Here is a 13,703-nt window from a genome sequence, read left to right on the forward strand (position 1 = left end):
TTTCTTCATTTAAACGTGATACAAGTTGCCTCAAGTAAGTGTTTAATCCATTTATTGCATTAAAAACGTAATGTTCCCTTCCAAATAACTTGTCAAACATCGTTTATTTTTGTAAATTTTCTTGCATTCGTCCGCCATTGACCACCTTGACCGATTTCTAAACTACGGATCTCAACCGGACCAGCTAGGACCAAAACCCGTACTTTTAGAATAATAACTTCGGACGCACGGATGGAACAGCTGACAGAAGAATATTGATCCCAAAGGGGAAAATTACGTATTCCACACGAATTAAAAGACTTTTGGTTACATCTAATTGATTGGTGTATATAATTCTCTATATTTTTTATGGATTGTTTCAAACTATTGATTAAAGTTGTTTAACTCTGAGACTATCATGACTATTATACTATTATCAATATATATTATGGCCCAGCTTAATAACTTTTATTTTTTTTAATGAAAAACACAAGATTGTTTTGAATTAAATTGTAATTGATATATTATAATTTCTTAACCCTTTTAAGATAAAAAAATATTTTTTTTAGTGCTAGATACTAAATATTTAATTGGTAGTTGCTCACAAGAACCTGAGTAAAACTTAACAACTTTTAATTTGAAATGTTGCTTTAATTGTATACTCAGATATGAATTGAACATTATTAAAAGAACATTATTTACATATGACCCTTTATACTATATGCTATAGTATAATCCAAACATTGTAGCGCACCGCGCGAAAGAGCACTTCTCTTTCAAATCTCACCACTTCTCCCTATCAGTTTCAAAAAGAGAAGTCACTTCTCCCTATAATTCTGAAGTAGTGTGAGCCCTGCAATGCATTAATAATTTAAACCTGCTGAAATTTTTTTTTGAAAAAATCCTATGCAAATCAAGTATTTTGATAAAAAGTATCCATGGAGGAAAGGGTTAAGATTTAAACAATATATCCTTATTATGAAGACCAGAAACTGTGAATAAGATACAAGATTTTATCATAGTTCCATGTTTTTATTTAAGATTTGAAAATACATGTATTGGTAAAATGACAGTTTGATAACTGTAAACCAACTAATTTTCTTGAGCATTTTATTTTCGCTTCTCCCCAGTAGAAAAATAATGTGAATTTGTAAAATCTGATCATTCCTCATTAAAACACATCAAGTAAATTAAAAAATCACGGAAATAAATAGCCTCAAAGTGGACTATTAAGGGTTAAACAAGAAATAAAGTTTCTGCGAAAACAAGTGGTTTACAGTATCGATATGCTATTATAAGCAATTATTTTCCCCTAGTTTGAACTTTTAAATGGACATTTCAGACGTAATCTAACTGATTTAAGTTTGTGTTCAGGATTAAGGTAGGTGATAGAGTTTGTAGATGGATTCTATGTTATTCTATCTTTTTTGTGGTTTATGTTGTTGTTAGGTATCAATATTTGTAGCTTTCTTTCCTTCTTTTAAAATTGTTGATGCTACTGATATTTCAAAAAATGTGATGGTTTTCTTTTCTTCATGTTATGGGATTTTTGGAAATATCATCTTTTTGTTGTGTTAAAAAATATTTGACAGCTAAGGAAAAAGTTTTGTATTTTGACAGTATGACTCTGACCCAGAATGAGAAAGGATATCCCCAGCCAGTTACACATGTAGGTATACCTAAGAGTATACGGGATGAGAAAGGTTGGCACTGGGCTCCTACCCATACTGCACCAGTCCATTATCCATGGCACAAAGCTCCTTACTTGGAGAAAAGGAAGAAAGAGCTGGGAAAATATATCAAGGAACTGGATCCCCATAAACCAGTAAGTATTATATAGACACTTCTACAAACATTTAGGATAAATGTTAGCACAGTACTTTGTTTTAATAGCTAAGAAAACGAATGTTTATATGTTTTTTATATGTTTAATTGAAGAATTCCTGATGCTAAGTGTACTAAATATACCACAATAACTGAAGAAGAATATAAGTGGTTACCCTCTGAATTTGAGAATATATATTCTGTAAAAAAGAACCATCGAAGGGTTAATATTTTGTATGTCATAAATCTATCATCCATTTAAGACTTATGGTGTACAGTGAAATGTAATTTCATAATGGTGGGATGTTTCAAACAATTATTGAAACATCAACAGATCTTACATAAATATTGTTGCATAATAAATAATTTATCTTTCTATAAATTATAATGCTCTAAATGTTATTTTATTCTAATTTCAGGAGTTTGATGCTCTTGAAATCATAGGAACAAATCAGCCTCAGATGAAGAGACCTGAATCTGAAGTAGATTTTGTACATGAAGATAGAATGTCCTTGGACGATTTGGATGACCAGGATATGTAAGTACTTTCTGACTGAGGCTTTTTATCCCCTAAAAATTTTTAAAAAGTGAAATTATATATAACTAATGGGTCAAATGTATACTTTTTAAAATGACATGCAAATTCCAAAAAATTTAATGGTGAATTCTACAATTTGTTATTGATAATTACTATTGTCATCACATCAAACTGGTTTCCTTTTACAGAGATGGAGAGAAGGAACCAGGAGATCAGACTAACCAGAATGTTTTTGGACCTTCACTGAACTTTGCCGGACAGCCAGCTAGATGGATTGGTGATGGTTATAGTTACCAGGGACAAGTTGGTATTGAAGGAAGGGTGACATTTGAGACGTATTCTGGTGACAGGGTGACATCTTATCTGTATATTGTCAATGATGGAACCACTGCTGTGTACTATGACTGGAAGGTAGGTTTAGATTGTACACTAATGAAAAAATGGCAGAATATTTTTATTTTAAAACAATCTTTATATATACTTAACACAAATAAACCACCAAATTTGACCATATATGCTAGTTTCACAATCCCTTGTTTTTACACATTTTTTTTAAATATATTATATTTGAAGCATTAACTTCAAATTAGTACAGAGATCAAAAGTTAATTTTCATTTGAGTAGAGAAAATGAAGATTCAAACCTCAAGTCAAAAATCAAAAGTCTTTAGGAAAAGTCCATTTCAAACTAGTCATTAGACAAGAATTGAATTACAAAACGAAAACCAAAGCCATTTTTCCCTGTTTTCTTGTGAAGAATAGCACACAAATTTAGTTTTCGCAAATGAGGCTCTATGAACTATAGAAGACATTTATCTTTTAAAATTATTTTTCTTTTCAATTGATATTTCTTTGTAGGTAAAAAAAATCTCTTATTCCGTACCAATAATGAGCAATGCGTTACAGAGACACACAGCAATGTCTTCTTATTATGTTGTACATAATTATATTTTCAGCATTTTAAAAGACTTATTTGTAATATTCTCTTTTAGAAAGCTTCAAAAGAAGATTATTTTGATATGGTACATTTGTTATTGATACTATATTTCAGATTTTGTTCCTTTCTTGTTGTTTGAAAATTTGATGTTTATTTTGTTATTAGTTTGTTGAAAGAGGCTTTTTGTTAAAGTTGGAATTGAAATCCCCAGACATTTTAGTCTTAAACATTTATTATTGATTTCATTTTCTGCACATGTTATTTCTCATTAACAGTTGATATACAATTTATCATTTTCAACTCAAAACAAACATAAACAATGTTTACATTGTTTGAAAAAAAAAAGAAGGAGAATTTTATTCATCAATAAACAAATATTGGTAATTATCACTTTATTTGTGATGATGATTGCCATGAATCATTTGTATATGACTTTGCTTTTTGGATTGACTAGTAATATTTAAAAAGCATTAAAAGCTTAAAAAAAAATTCAAATTAAAAAGAAAAATCCATTTGTCATATATATGGAACTTGACCTTATTGTTTCATGTCATTTTACGTTTGAACAGTAAAGCATGATTTAATGAATGTGTGTGGTGGAATTTTAATTTACCAATTTACAGTATTTTATACCAAGCATTTTCTCTTTTTCCAGAAACTTCCTAAAGATAACCCCTTTGATTTGGTACACCAGCAGGTTCAGAGGTTCTATTTTAATAACAGTAGTGGTAGGTACTATCATTGTTTTTTAGATGGGTTATATTTTAAGGCAATCTCATACTTATGGAGGACTCTTCTGTCCTTTTCCCCTTTTTTTGTACAGAAATCAAGTTTTGAAATTTATGTTTTAAATTTTAAATTTTACTTGTCTAGTCAAATGCCTATTCCAGGAAAAACAGTTTTAATTGGATATACATATATATAACTCCATCTAATTATAAATACATAAGTGTTTCCCACAACTTCCTTCACATAAGTGCACAGTGTTTCCTGTAAGATCTAGCAGATGTAAGCACATTGTGTTCCCCATCATAATCCGGAGATATAAGAAGTGTTCCCCTCCAATTGAATCATGCAGGTTCAAGTATGTTGTTTTCCCCATAAGTTTCACCAGATATAAGTATTATGGTATTTTTCATAAGATCCTACAGATATCAATTAAGATTTATAAAAATACATGTAGTGGAAACTTTGCCAATAAAAAGTAGATATGATTTACATGTAAACTGTAAAAGCTGTTGTTCCTTAGGCAGTTTGTTTTGTCTTACAGGTGTGATTCTACCAGGAGAAACAATGAAGTTTCCATTTGTTTTCAAATCTCCCAATGCTGGTGTGTTCACTGAACAGTGGAAATTTGAGACCCGCCCAGTTTTATGTGGAGGGGCGTCATTAATAGTAACATTGAGGGGTATTGCCTTACAGGAAGATAAATTCCAAAAGGAAAGAGAACAACTTGAGGTATGTAAAATATAACTTCCAAAATAAAAGTTGACAACAGTGTTTGTGTTTTTGAAATGAAATATTTGAAAAAAGCTGTTGTCGGCTTGATTCAAGGTCAACCCTGTTCTGTTTGACCCATTTTTCTATTATCTAAGGCCAGAAATTGTGTATACCTGTTTAGTCTTGGGTCTTATATGAAAAAAAGGATATATAGTATGTGTGCCAATGAGACAACTTTCCATGAGTGACCACTGACAGTTATAGCGAATCTAACAATTGCAGGTCATACATTTCTTAAAATTGACTTTAAATTGACAAATGCCTACTTTTTTTGTGCAATACAATGTACTATAATATCAAAGAATAGCCTACAGTATTTTTTTTCAAAAGTATATAAAACATTATGTTTTTTCGTGAAGTGTTATACTTATATATTTTTTGCAGCTACTAATTGCTTTTTTTCTATGTGTCTTGTTGTGGATAACAAGTCAACTTATTTTTTTTTGGACAAATTAGAATTTAAATTATATTATAATGCATTACGGTTTGACTTGAATACATTTTACAATTTGAAATTGTTATTCTTATCAATTTTTTGTCGATTTACAGAGAGATTTACAACAGAAACAAGCTGAGCAGATTGTAAGAAACATCCTCCATAACATCATCAATGGTATCAAGATACAAGATAGACCTCCATCACCTGTAGATGCTTATATAACAGAAGAGGAAATATTCTCTAGGAATAATCCTAAGGTATAACATTATTACAAAAATTGTGTCCAATTTAGGGGAAACTTAAAGTCAATACAGAATATTGAACCTGTAACATACTTATGATGATTTAAATTGATTGATTTATTGATTATTGGGGTTTAATGCCACTTTCATAATATCTCTTACTAAAATATATTTTAAAACTTCTATTTTCTGTGAGTCCTGGGTGACATTTAGTTTTAGATGTCCTGTTTGTATTAATGCTATGGTATATAATATTATATTACCACATTTTTTATGTTACTTTTTTTTGCTGAACATTGTAATTACTAGAAAAATACAAATTTTGGTTAACCAAAAAATACTACATTATGTTTTTGTACCTATAATTTGCTCAGATCTAATTTTATTTTGTTTAAATTTTTTTTATGCAATCAATTTGTTCAATTATTTACTTTGTTCTCTATATCCTTTATAGCTTTTCTACACCCATGATGCTGTCCAGGCACTGAAACAGTTGTATGCTGAAATAAACCCCGAAGAGAAAGACGACAGGATATGGGATTTGTCTGTGGAAGATCTCAAAGATGTAAGTTACTGGGAAATTTATTATTGAATAGGGGTTTTGGTATCCATGAAGTTATATTTTATATTATTTACTTTTATGTATGCTAGTTGTATTGACCTTTTTTTAGGGGAAGCAACTCATCTACTACTTCTAAACTTTTGCATTAAAAGCAAATTTTAGTTTGAACTAGTTTGTTCGTATTTCCATTGCTGTCACAAATTTGATGTTTGCAATGATACTGTTTAAAAGAAGTTTGTATATTATAAAGTTGGTATCTTTTTATAGCACTTCCTTGAAAACAACACTACCAGGAATTGTTTCATGATACATTTTTGGTGCTTGCTTCAGATGTCATTCTATAGAATATGTGTTCATAACTTTATACTTGTTTTATTACAGGAGTTGATGGCAATGGATGATGATGATGAGAGAAAGGAAGACTTCCTCCACCAGATGAATACACATGTGTCCAAAATGTCCTATAGTCAAAGTAATCCTATCAAAAAAGATTTATATAAAGCTGGGTAAGGGATGAATATACATGTGTCCAAAATGTCCCATAGTCACAGTAATCCATCAAAAAAGATTTATATAAAGCTGGGTAAGAGATGAATATACATGTGTCCAAAATGTCCTATAGTCACAGTAATCCATCAAAAAAGATTATATAAAGCTGGGTAAGAGATGAAAATACATGTGTCCAAAATGTCCTATATTCACAGTAATCCATCAAAAAAGATTTATATAAAGCTGGGTAAGGGATGAATATACATGTGTCCAAAATGTCCTATAGTCACAGTAATCCATCAAAAAAGATTTATATAAAGCTGGGTAAGAGATGAATATACATGTGTCCAAAATGTCCTATAGTCACAGTAATCCATCAAAAAAGATTTATATAAAGCTGGGTAAGGGATGAATATACATGTGTCCAAAATGTCCTATAGTCCAAGCAATCCTATCAAAAAAGATTTATATAAAGCTGGGTAAGGGCCTTAGATAAAAGTGGAGACTAACAGAGTATTTGCCAGGGGATAGAGTAAATTATCTTCCACGAATTAACCAATTAGAATATGACATTTTGACATGAAGTACATTAGAATTTTTTTTTTATAGTAATATCAATATCTTTGTCAGATTATGTTTTATTGTATACATCCATCATTATATGATAATTTTAATTTTAACTTTTAAAAATTTAGGTATGAGTTATTATTGGAGACTGTAGATAATATAGTGAGTGAGTCTATGGCTATAAGACAAGTGATGGGACTGCCAGAGAGAGAATCTTTGGACCAAATAGAGGACAGTAAGTTATTATAACATGCCTAACTCAATATAATAATCAGTTGACCAATTGTGTATTGAACATTATCAAAATCAGCATGTGGAAATAGCCTGATGGATTAGGAAACCTACATATTTATTATATAAAGCATTACTGCCATCTTGGATTATTTTATATTTAGATAAAGGATTTTCTTAGTCTAGCTTTTAATCATATTGTATATGTTCAAACCAATTCTGTTTTATAAATTTTAATATCTTATTGTCAATTTTAACAAAGGTTGACAAAATGTTACTCTTTAACAATCATTTCCATTCAGTGCTAATAAATATTTGATGGAGACGTCTGTTGTCGTAAAAAAATATCTTTGTTAAACTATATTAATGTAGATTTTCAACTTTTAAAATGTTAATAACACCCTTAAATTTCTTTCATTTTTATTGTGCATATCATAGTTACAGAAGGATATTCACGTGAAACATCTTCCGTCCATTTGGACAGTGATAGTGAGTTGTCTCCCATTAAATGGCATGACCATCTTCAGTTCATAGCTCCTCTTAGACTTATGTTATTTTAAGTAGATTTAGGTTTAAATGCTTTGTTCTATTCTACAAATTTTGTCTGAAAATTCATTTAAAATTCTTTTTCTCTGAGAAGATTATTACTTTTTATAACATTTCTTTTTGTTTATAGCATTTCTTAATCTAATGCTGTTTCAGTGTTAACAAAAAGTGTAAAGACAATTAAGATAATGAAACTAACAATAATTCTCTTTTCTCTCTCTCATGTGAATGACAAAACTATATAATTTAGATATATTAATCTGCTTATGACAATATCATGTTTTAACATAATAACATAATTTTAAAATGGTTTTAAATGTAACGTGTACTTCATTTTAAATTGAAATGAAAATCCTTCAGGATTTTTATTTTTTTAAAAGTATGGTTATACATATATTCTCTCTTAAAATAAGACAGGAGTCTCAGGACCATATGAAATTAGAAGACATATATTTATAAGCATGAACTCTCTACAAATCTGTAAACAATTAATTTATACTGTTTGGTAGATAAACGTAATAAAGGTATTTCTATAACATAGACAAGCATGTACTGGTATATATTACTAACGCTTATATACTTGTGTTAAATGGATAAGGTCTAAAGACTTAAAATGTGCTGTATATATGATGTCAATTGCTTGTTTGCTGTTTGTCTGCACGTTTTTTAAGAATGGGTAGAGGAATAATTTGTTAACCACCACTTCCTCAAAAGTATCTCCTCATACAGTGTGTACCTGAATCTTTCAGTCTGTTTGGATGATAAAGATAATTTGGTGTTACTTATTATCTACACTTCATCAGTACAGGGGGACAATATTGTAAATAGAAAAAAAAATTATGGGGTAAAATATAAATATGGAAACTAATTTACTGTATTGTAAAAATACCTATACTTATTGTAAAAATACCTATACTTATAAAAGCAAATAGACTAAAAGCATTTTGATTTAGGAAAAAGATTTAAAGAGAGAAGAGTTAGCGAGAGACGTATGACGGTGGCAGCTACTACAATTGGAACTTTAAAAAAATCATTGCCTCCAATACCTGACTCCCCACCTAAGGGTATTAGCATGCTGTATTAGTTTACTCTGGAATTTCTTGTTCAAATTTTATTTACTTGTTATATTTAACTCATACTGTTGTGTCTTGTTTTTTTATTAAAGAAAACTTAGCCAAAATTGCAGGGGGGGAAAACAAAATTGTTTAGCTTAAACTGAAATTCTAACCAAATGACATTCTTGAGTTTTAAATTTTGCATTTGTTTGAAGAGTCCCATAGACAAATATATTTGATTTCATAATGTTCACCAAACTTGTTAAAAGATAGATCATTTTGTTGCCATTTTGATACAGTGTAAGAGAAAAAGAATATACCCTTTCCTCCATAATGACGCTTTTTGACGCCACCCCCCTTTCCTCCATAATGACGCCTTTTGACGCCTGTGTAGTACCTCAGTTGAAACGCTTTGACTACAAAATGTCTGCATCAGACTTAAAAAAAATTGTATCCAATATCAAAAGGACATTGATAAGAATATCTGACTTGAATTTCGTCAATGAAATATTTGTTTTCACAATGCATTAATACTTTAAACCTGATAAATTTTTTTTTATTGAAAAAATCCTATGCGAATCAAGTATGTGAGAGAAAAAAATCCATGGAGGAAAGGGTTAAGATAAAAGACATTCATTACTTTATATATCTTTTACTTGTGGAAGAGACGCATAGACAAGTATATACATGTTTGTATATGTTTGCAAAATATAATTTTAGACAAGTATATACATGTTTGTATATCTTTGCTAAATCATCAACAGAGATTAGTTTAAAACTATGTTTGTTAAGTTCACAGTTATCCCAATTGTTCTTCCTCACACTGTGGTAGCATGAAAACACTGACAAAGATAACACATAACTGAGCACATGAAACAATTAAATGAATGAACTGTTAAATCAATCTGCACTTTTATTGAAACCATTTAACAGCACACAATCTGTTTTGAAGGATGGCAATCAAATTGTCTCGAAGATAGTTTCTTTATTTTGTTTCAGTTTTTGCACATGTTGTTTATATTGATTTATCAAGTGGTACAATCTCATACTCATATGAGATGAATATAGTTACTGTGGATTAATTTATTTTTGTGGGTTTAGGAAAAGGTAGATACATCTAATTTTGTGGTTTTGTCAAATTCTGCATACCAGCCTATAAAAAAATTGTTATTTGTTGAATTCTTAATTTCGTGGTCCATGAAATCCACAAAAAATGGTATCTAACCAATAAGAATGATTCCACAGTATCGAATGTCTATATTTTATTCCTCTCTTTTAATGTATCATATTTTCATGTATTTCATAATTAAAAAGACAAACAAAGAAATCAGTTTTTAATTCAAACATGCTATGAGGAAATGAATTTGGTTTTTGAATATTATATTACCCGGTAGTTGTTATTCTGCTTGAAATTAAAACCACAGCATTTCTTTCAATATTAAAATTAATTGTAATAAAAATTAGTGACTAACATGCCTTGGTTGATGTGAAATTTAACCAACCAATGAACATCTGAATTCTTTATTAGTACACTTACAATGTGTTACATTATTTACTATAGGTTCAAAGTCCAAGGGTAATAAGACACCATCATTAGATAAGAAAGTTTCTCCTGCCAAGGATTCCAAACCAGCTAAAGGAAAAGATGTATGTATAATACAGGAATTTCTTAAACAGTGATGTAAATATATACAGGATACATTATTTAGAAGTCTTTGGAAAAGTATTTTAATACATGAATTACAATTTCTATTTTGAACATAATTTTATCTTTATTTTGATGTTACTGATTTTCTTGGTTTGCTCAAAACAGATAAGTTTTAATATATGCATTTTGTTTAATTTTTCACTTTCACTTTTATTTTGAGTACTGGTTACTCCAAATTTAATATAAAAATATGTATCTCATGAATAAAGGTATCTTCACAAAAAGGAGTAAATATTTGTATTTGTATCAGCTCGATAGGTTTCAGTTCAAGTCATATAAATTACTTTACATATCTATTTTTCAATATGATGCTGACAAAATATATTTTAAATACTTCATTTTTCTGTGCCAAGCGTTTCATTGTATCGAAATAATAGATTTTTGCTGTAATCAAAATGAATGTTATTGAAAAATTCACAGGCTGGTAAGGCAGATCCCAAAGGGAAGACAACTCCTGCACCACCTGCCAAGAAAGGCCCAAGTAGAGGATCTGCAACACCAGGAGCAGCACAGCCTGAAAGTCAAAATAGAACACAAACACCAACAAGTGCACCACAGAGCCCAATACCAGATTCTGATCCAGTCTTATATAGAAAATACAAGGAGAAATTACAAGCCAAGGTATAATAGAGTTAACTGTATTGAAATTGTATATCTACCATACAAACCTTCCTTTCCAATGATGCAATGGGGTATAAAGTGCATAACATGTCCTGGATAGATTAATTACACAAAAAAGTATGAAAACTGGAAATTTTCAAGAATTTTAGTATGTCATTACTGTTTTTGTACAGTTTTGATACTGCTTTACAACTATCAAACTTATTTCTTGAAAATTTTCTTTTGGCCTGCACATGACAACAAACTGCATACACAACAGTGGTTCCGATACTTTCTGTACAATAGAAATAAACACATATATTAAAAATTTGTAAGGACCCAGTGTCTCGCCTAATTTTGCTGTAAACTGCAGGCTCAACAAAAATGAGGATAAAAAACAATAAAAATATTCCTCTTGATACCATCTGTCCAAGTTTGGTAAAAATCTAGGATAGTTAATGAATCTAATAAATGTTTTGAAAACTTTAACTGCAGACTGTATGTTATGTTAACTGAAAGAAAATCTAAGTCCATTTACAAGTAAAATACAGAGAAAATGGAGTTATCTTTTGACAAAATTTAATTCTGGATATTATCTTATGATAATAAATAAGCTTCTGTCTAAGTTTGGTACAAACCCAAGATAGTTTAAGAAAGTTATTCAAAATTTAAAAACTTTAACCACAGAGTGAATGTAATGTTTCCCCGCAGAAAAACTAAGTCCATTAAAAAGTAAAATACAGAAAAAATTGATTTTTTTTTAAATTTACTTCTGGATACTATCTTATGATCATAAACAAGCTTCTGTCCAAGTTTAGTACAAACCCAGGATAGTTTAAGAAAGTTTTCAAAAATTTAAAAACTTTAACCACAGAGTGAATGTAATGTTTCCCCGCAGAAAAACTAAGTCCACTTTAAAGTAAAATACAGAAAAAATAGATTTATTTTTTTGCAAAATTTACTTCTGGATACTATTTAATGATCGTAAACAAGCTTCTGTCCAAGTTTAGTACAAACCCAGGATAGTTTAAGAAAGTTATTAAAATTCTAAAAACTTTAACCACAGAGTGAATGTAAAGTTTCCCCGCAGAAAAAACTAAGTCCATTTATAAGTAAAATACGGAAATATAGAATTTTATTTTTACAAAATATACTTCTGGATACTATCTAATGATCATAAACAAGCTTCTGTCCAAGTTTGGTAGAAATCCAGTACAGTTTAAGAAAGTTATTAAAATTTCAAAAACTTTAACCACAGAGTGAATATTTGTTGACGCCGCCGACGACACCAACGACGACGGAATGTAGGATCGCTTAGTCTCGCTTTTTCGACTAAAGTCGAAGGCTCGACAAAAAGATGCCAAAACAGTAGGAAGAATGTAACAATACAAAATAACCAAATAGTGTATGAAGTAGTGCTTGCATTTTAAAAACTATTGAATGCAGACTTTTGAAAAACTAGGAAATAGAATACCCACTAAAATTCACATTTTCCACAATCCCTGTAAACTTGTTCCTGTTAAATATTTACATTTTATGATTAAGGATAAAGGAAGAAATATGGTTAGATTTTAATTAAATTAGAGATATATCTTGTTTTCATGCAAAAGCTGTATATTATTTACCATGAAATGTACCAAGCAAGTCCCTGTTTTTGTTTTTGGTACAATAACTAGTTAACTTATTAATGAAATGTGGTTTGTTTTCTTTCAGGCATATTATATTGTTGGAGACATGTTTGACAAAATGGAGAATGTATTTGAATGTATTTTAGATAGTGAGGACAGACCACCATTGAAACTGTGATAAAAACTTTTAAGAAATCTTTTGCATTTATATAAAAAAGGATATTTATATTTATAAAACTATCTGTGATGTTTATGAAATATTTGTTTTTATATATACTGCCATTGTTGAAAGTTTATGAAATTGAAATATGTAAATGTGTAAAATAATTAATGAGATTTTATCAGAATAAATTTTAGGAATTAATCTAACATTTAAAATTGTTAGTGATGCAGTTCTGAAAATAGGTGATATAACTTATTGGTTCAATCACTGTTTAAAATTGTTTTCTTTACAAAATTAATCCGTCCAATAAATATTAAATTTTTTTAAGTTCAGTTTGTTTATTTTCAAACCATGCATTTTTGATGAGCACTAGTTAGAACCAAGACTTGACCAGCTGTGATTTAGAATGTCAGAAAAGGGGACATGTCTTCGACATGGTAAAAAATGGGGTTCAATGTATTGGTCTACTACAAAGAAAATATGGTACGAGTGCCAATGAGACAACTCTCCATCCAAGTCACAATGTGTAAAAAGTAACAATTATAGGTCAAGTATGGACTTCTTTTAACACTGAGCTTTAGCTCAACGCTACACAGAATGCTATTAGCATATAAAAGGTCCCAAAATGACCAGTGTGCAACAATTCAAACAGGAAAACCAAACCTCTCATCTATATAAAAAATGAGTAACAAGAAA

General features: G+C 29.7%; 1 protein-coding gene across 9 annotated transcripts in view; it reads left to right on the forward strand.

Annotated features, from left to right (window-relative positions):
• The window catches only part of LOC134693005 (MYCBP-associated protein-like), a 47,313-nt gene extending 34,211 nt beyond the window's left edge, over positions 1-13,102 (forward strand). For 4 of the 9 annotated variants that reach the window (XM_063553708.1, XM_063553732.1, XM_063553681.1 and 1 more), the window contains exons 9-22: positions 1,600-1,804; positions 2,223-2,341; positions 2,530-2,752; positions 3,333-3,362; positions 3,933-4,005; positions 4,548-4,735; positions 5,327-5,473; positions 5,913-6,023; positions 6,402-6,526; positions 7,205-7,311; positions 8,807-8,917; positions 10,470-10,555; positions 11,037-11,237; positions 12,930-13,102. In XM_063553708.1, the coding sequence (XP_063409778.1) occupies positions 1,600-1,804; positions 2,223-2,341; positions 2,530-2,752; positions 3,333-3,362; positions 3,933-4,005; positions 4,548-4,735; positions 5,327-5,473; positions 5,913-6,023; positions 6,402-6,526; positions 7,205-7,311; positions 8,807-8,917; positions 10,470-10,555; positions 11,037-11,237; positions 12,930-13,022 (1,819 nt within the window). In that variant the 3' untranslated portion in view covers positions 13,023-13,102. Of the gene's footprint in view, positions 1-1,599; positions 1,805-2,222; positions 2,342-2,529; positions 2,753-3,332; positions 3,363-3,932; positions 4,006-4,547; positions 4,736-5,326; positions 5,474-5,912; positions 6,024-6,401; positions 6,527-7,204; positions 7,312-7,745; positions 7,797-8,806; positions 8,918-10,469; positions 10,556-11,036; positions 11,238-12,929 lie in introns of all 9 variants that reach the window. The other 5 variants (XM_063553691.1, XM_063553741.1, XM_063553749.1 and 2 more) reach the window with 3 other exon arrangements.
• Positions 13,103-13,703: the final 601 nt, after the last annotated feature.

This window comes from Mytilus trossulus, chromosome 1, assembly GCF_036588685.1.
Source record: "Mytilus trossulus isolate FHL-02 chromosome 1, PNRI_Mtr1.1.1.hap1, whole genome shotgun sequence".
Lineage (NCBI taxonomy): Eukaryota > Metazoa > Mollusca > Bivalvia > Mytilida > Mytilidae > Mytilus > Mytilus trossulus.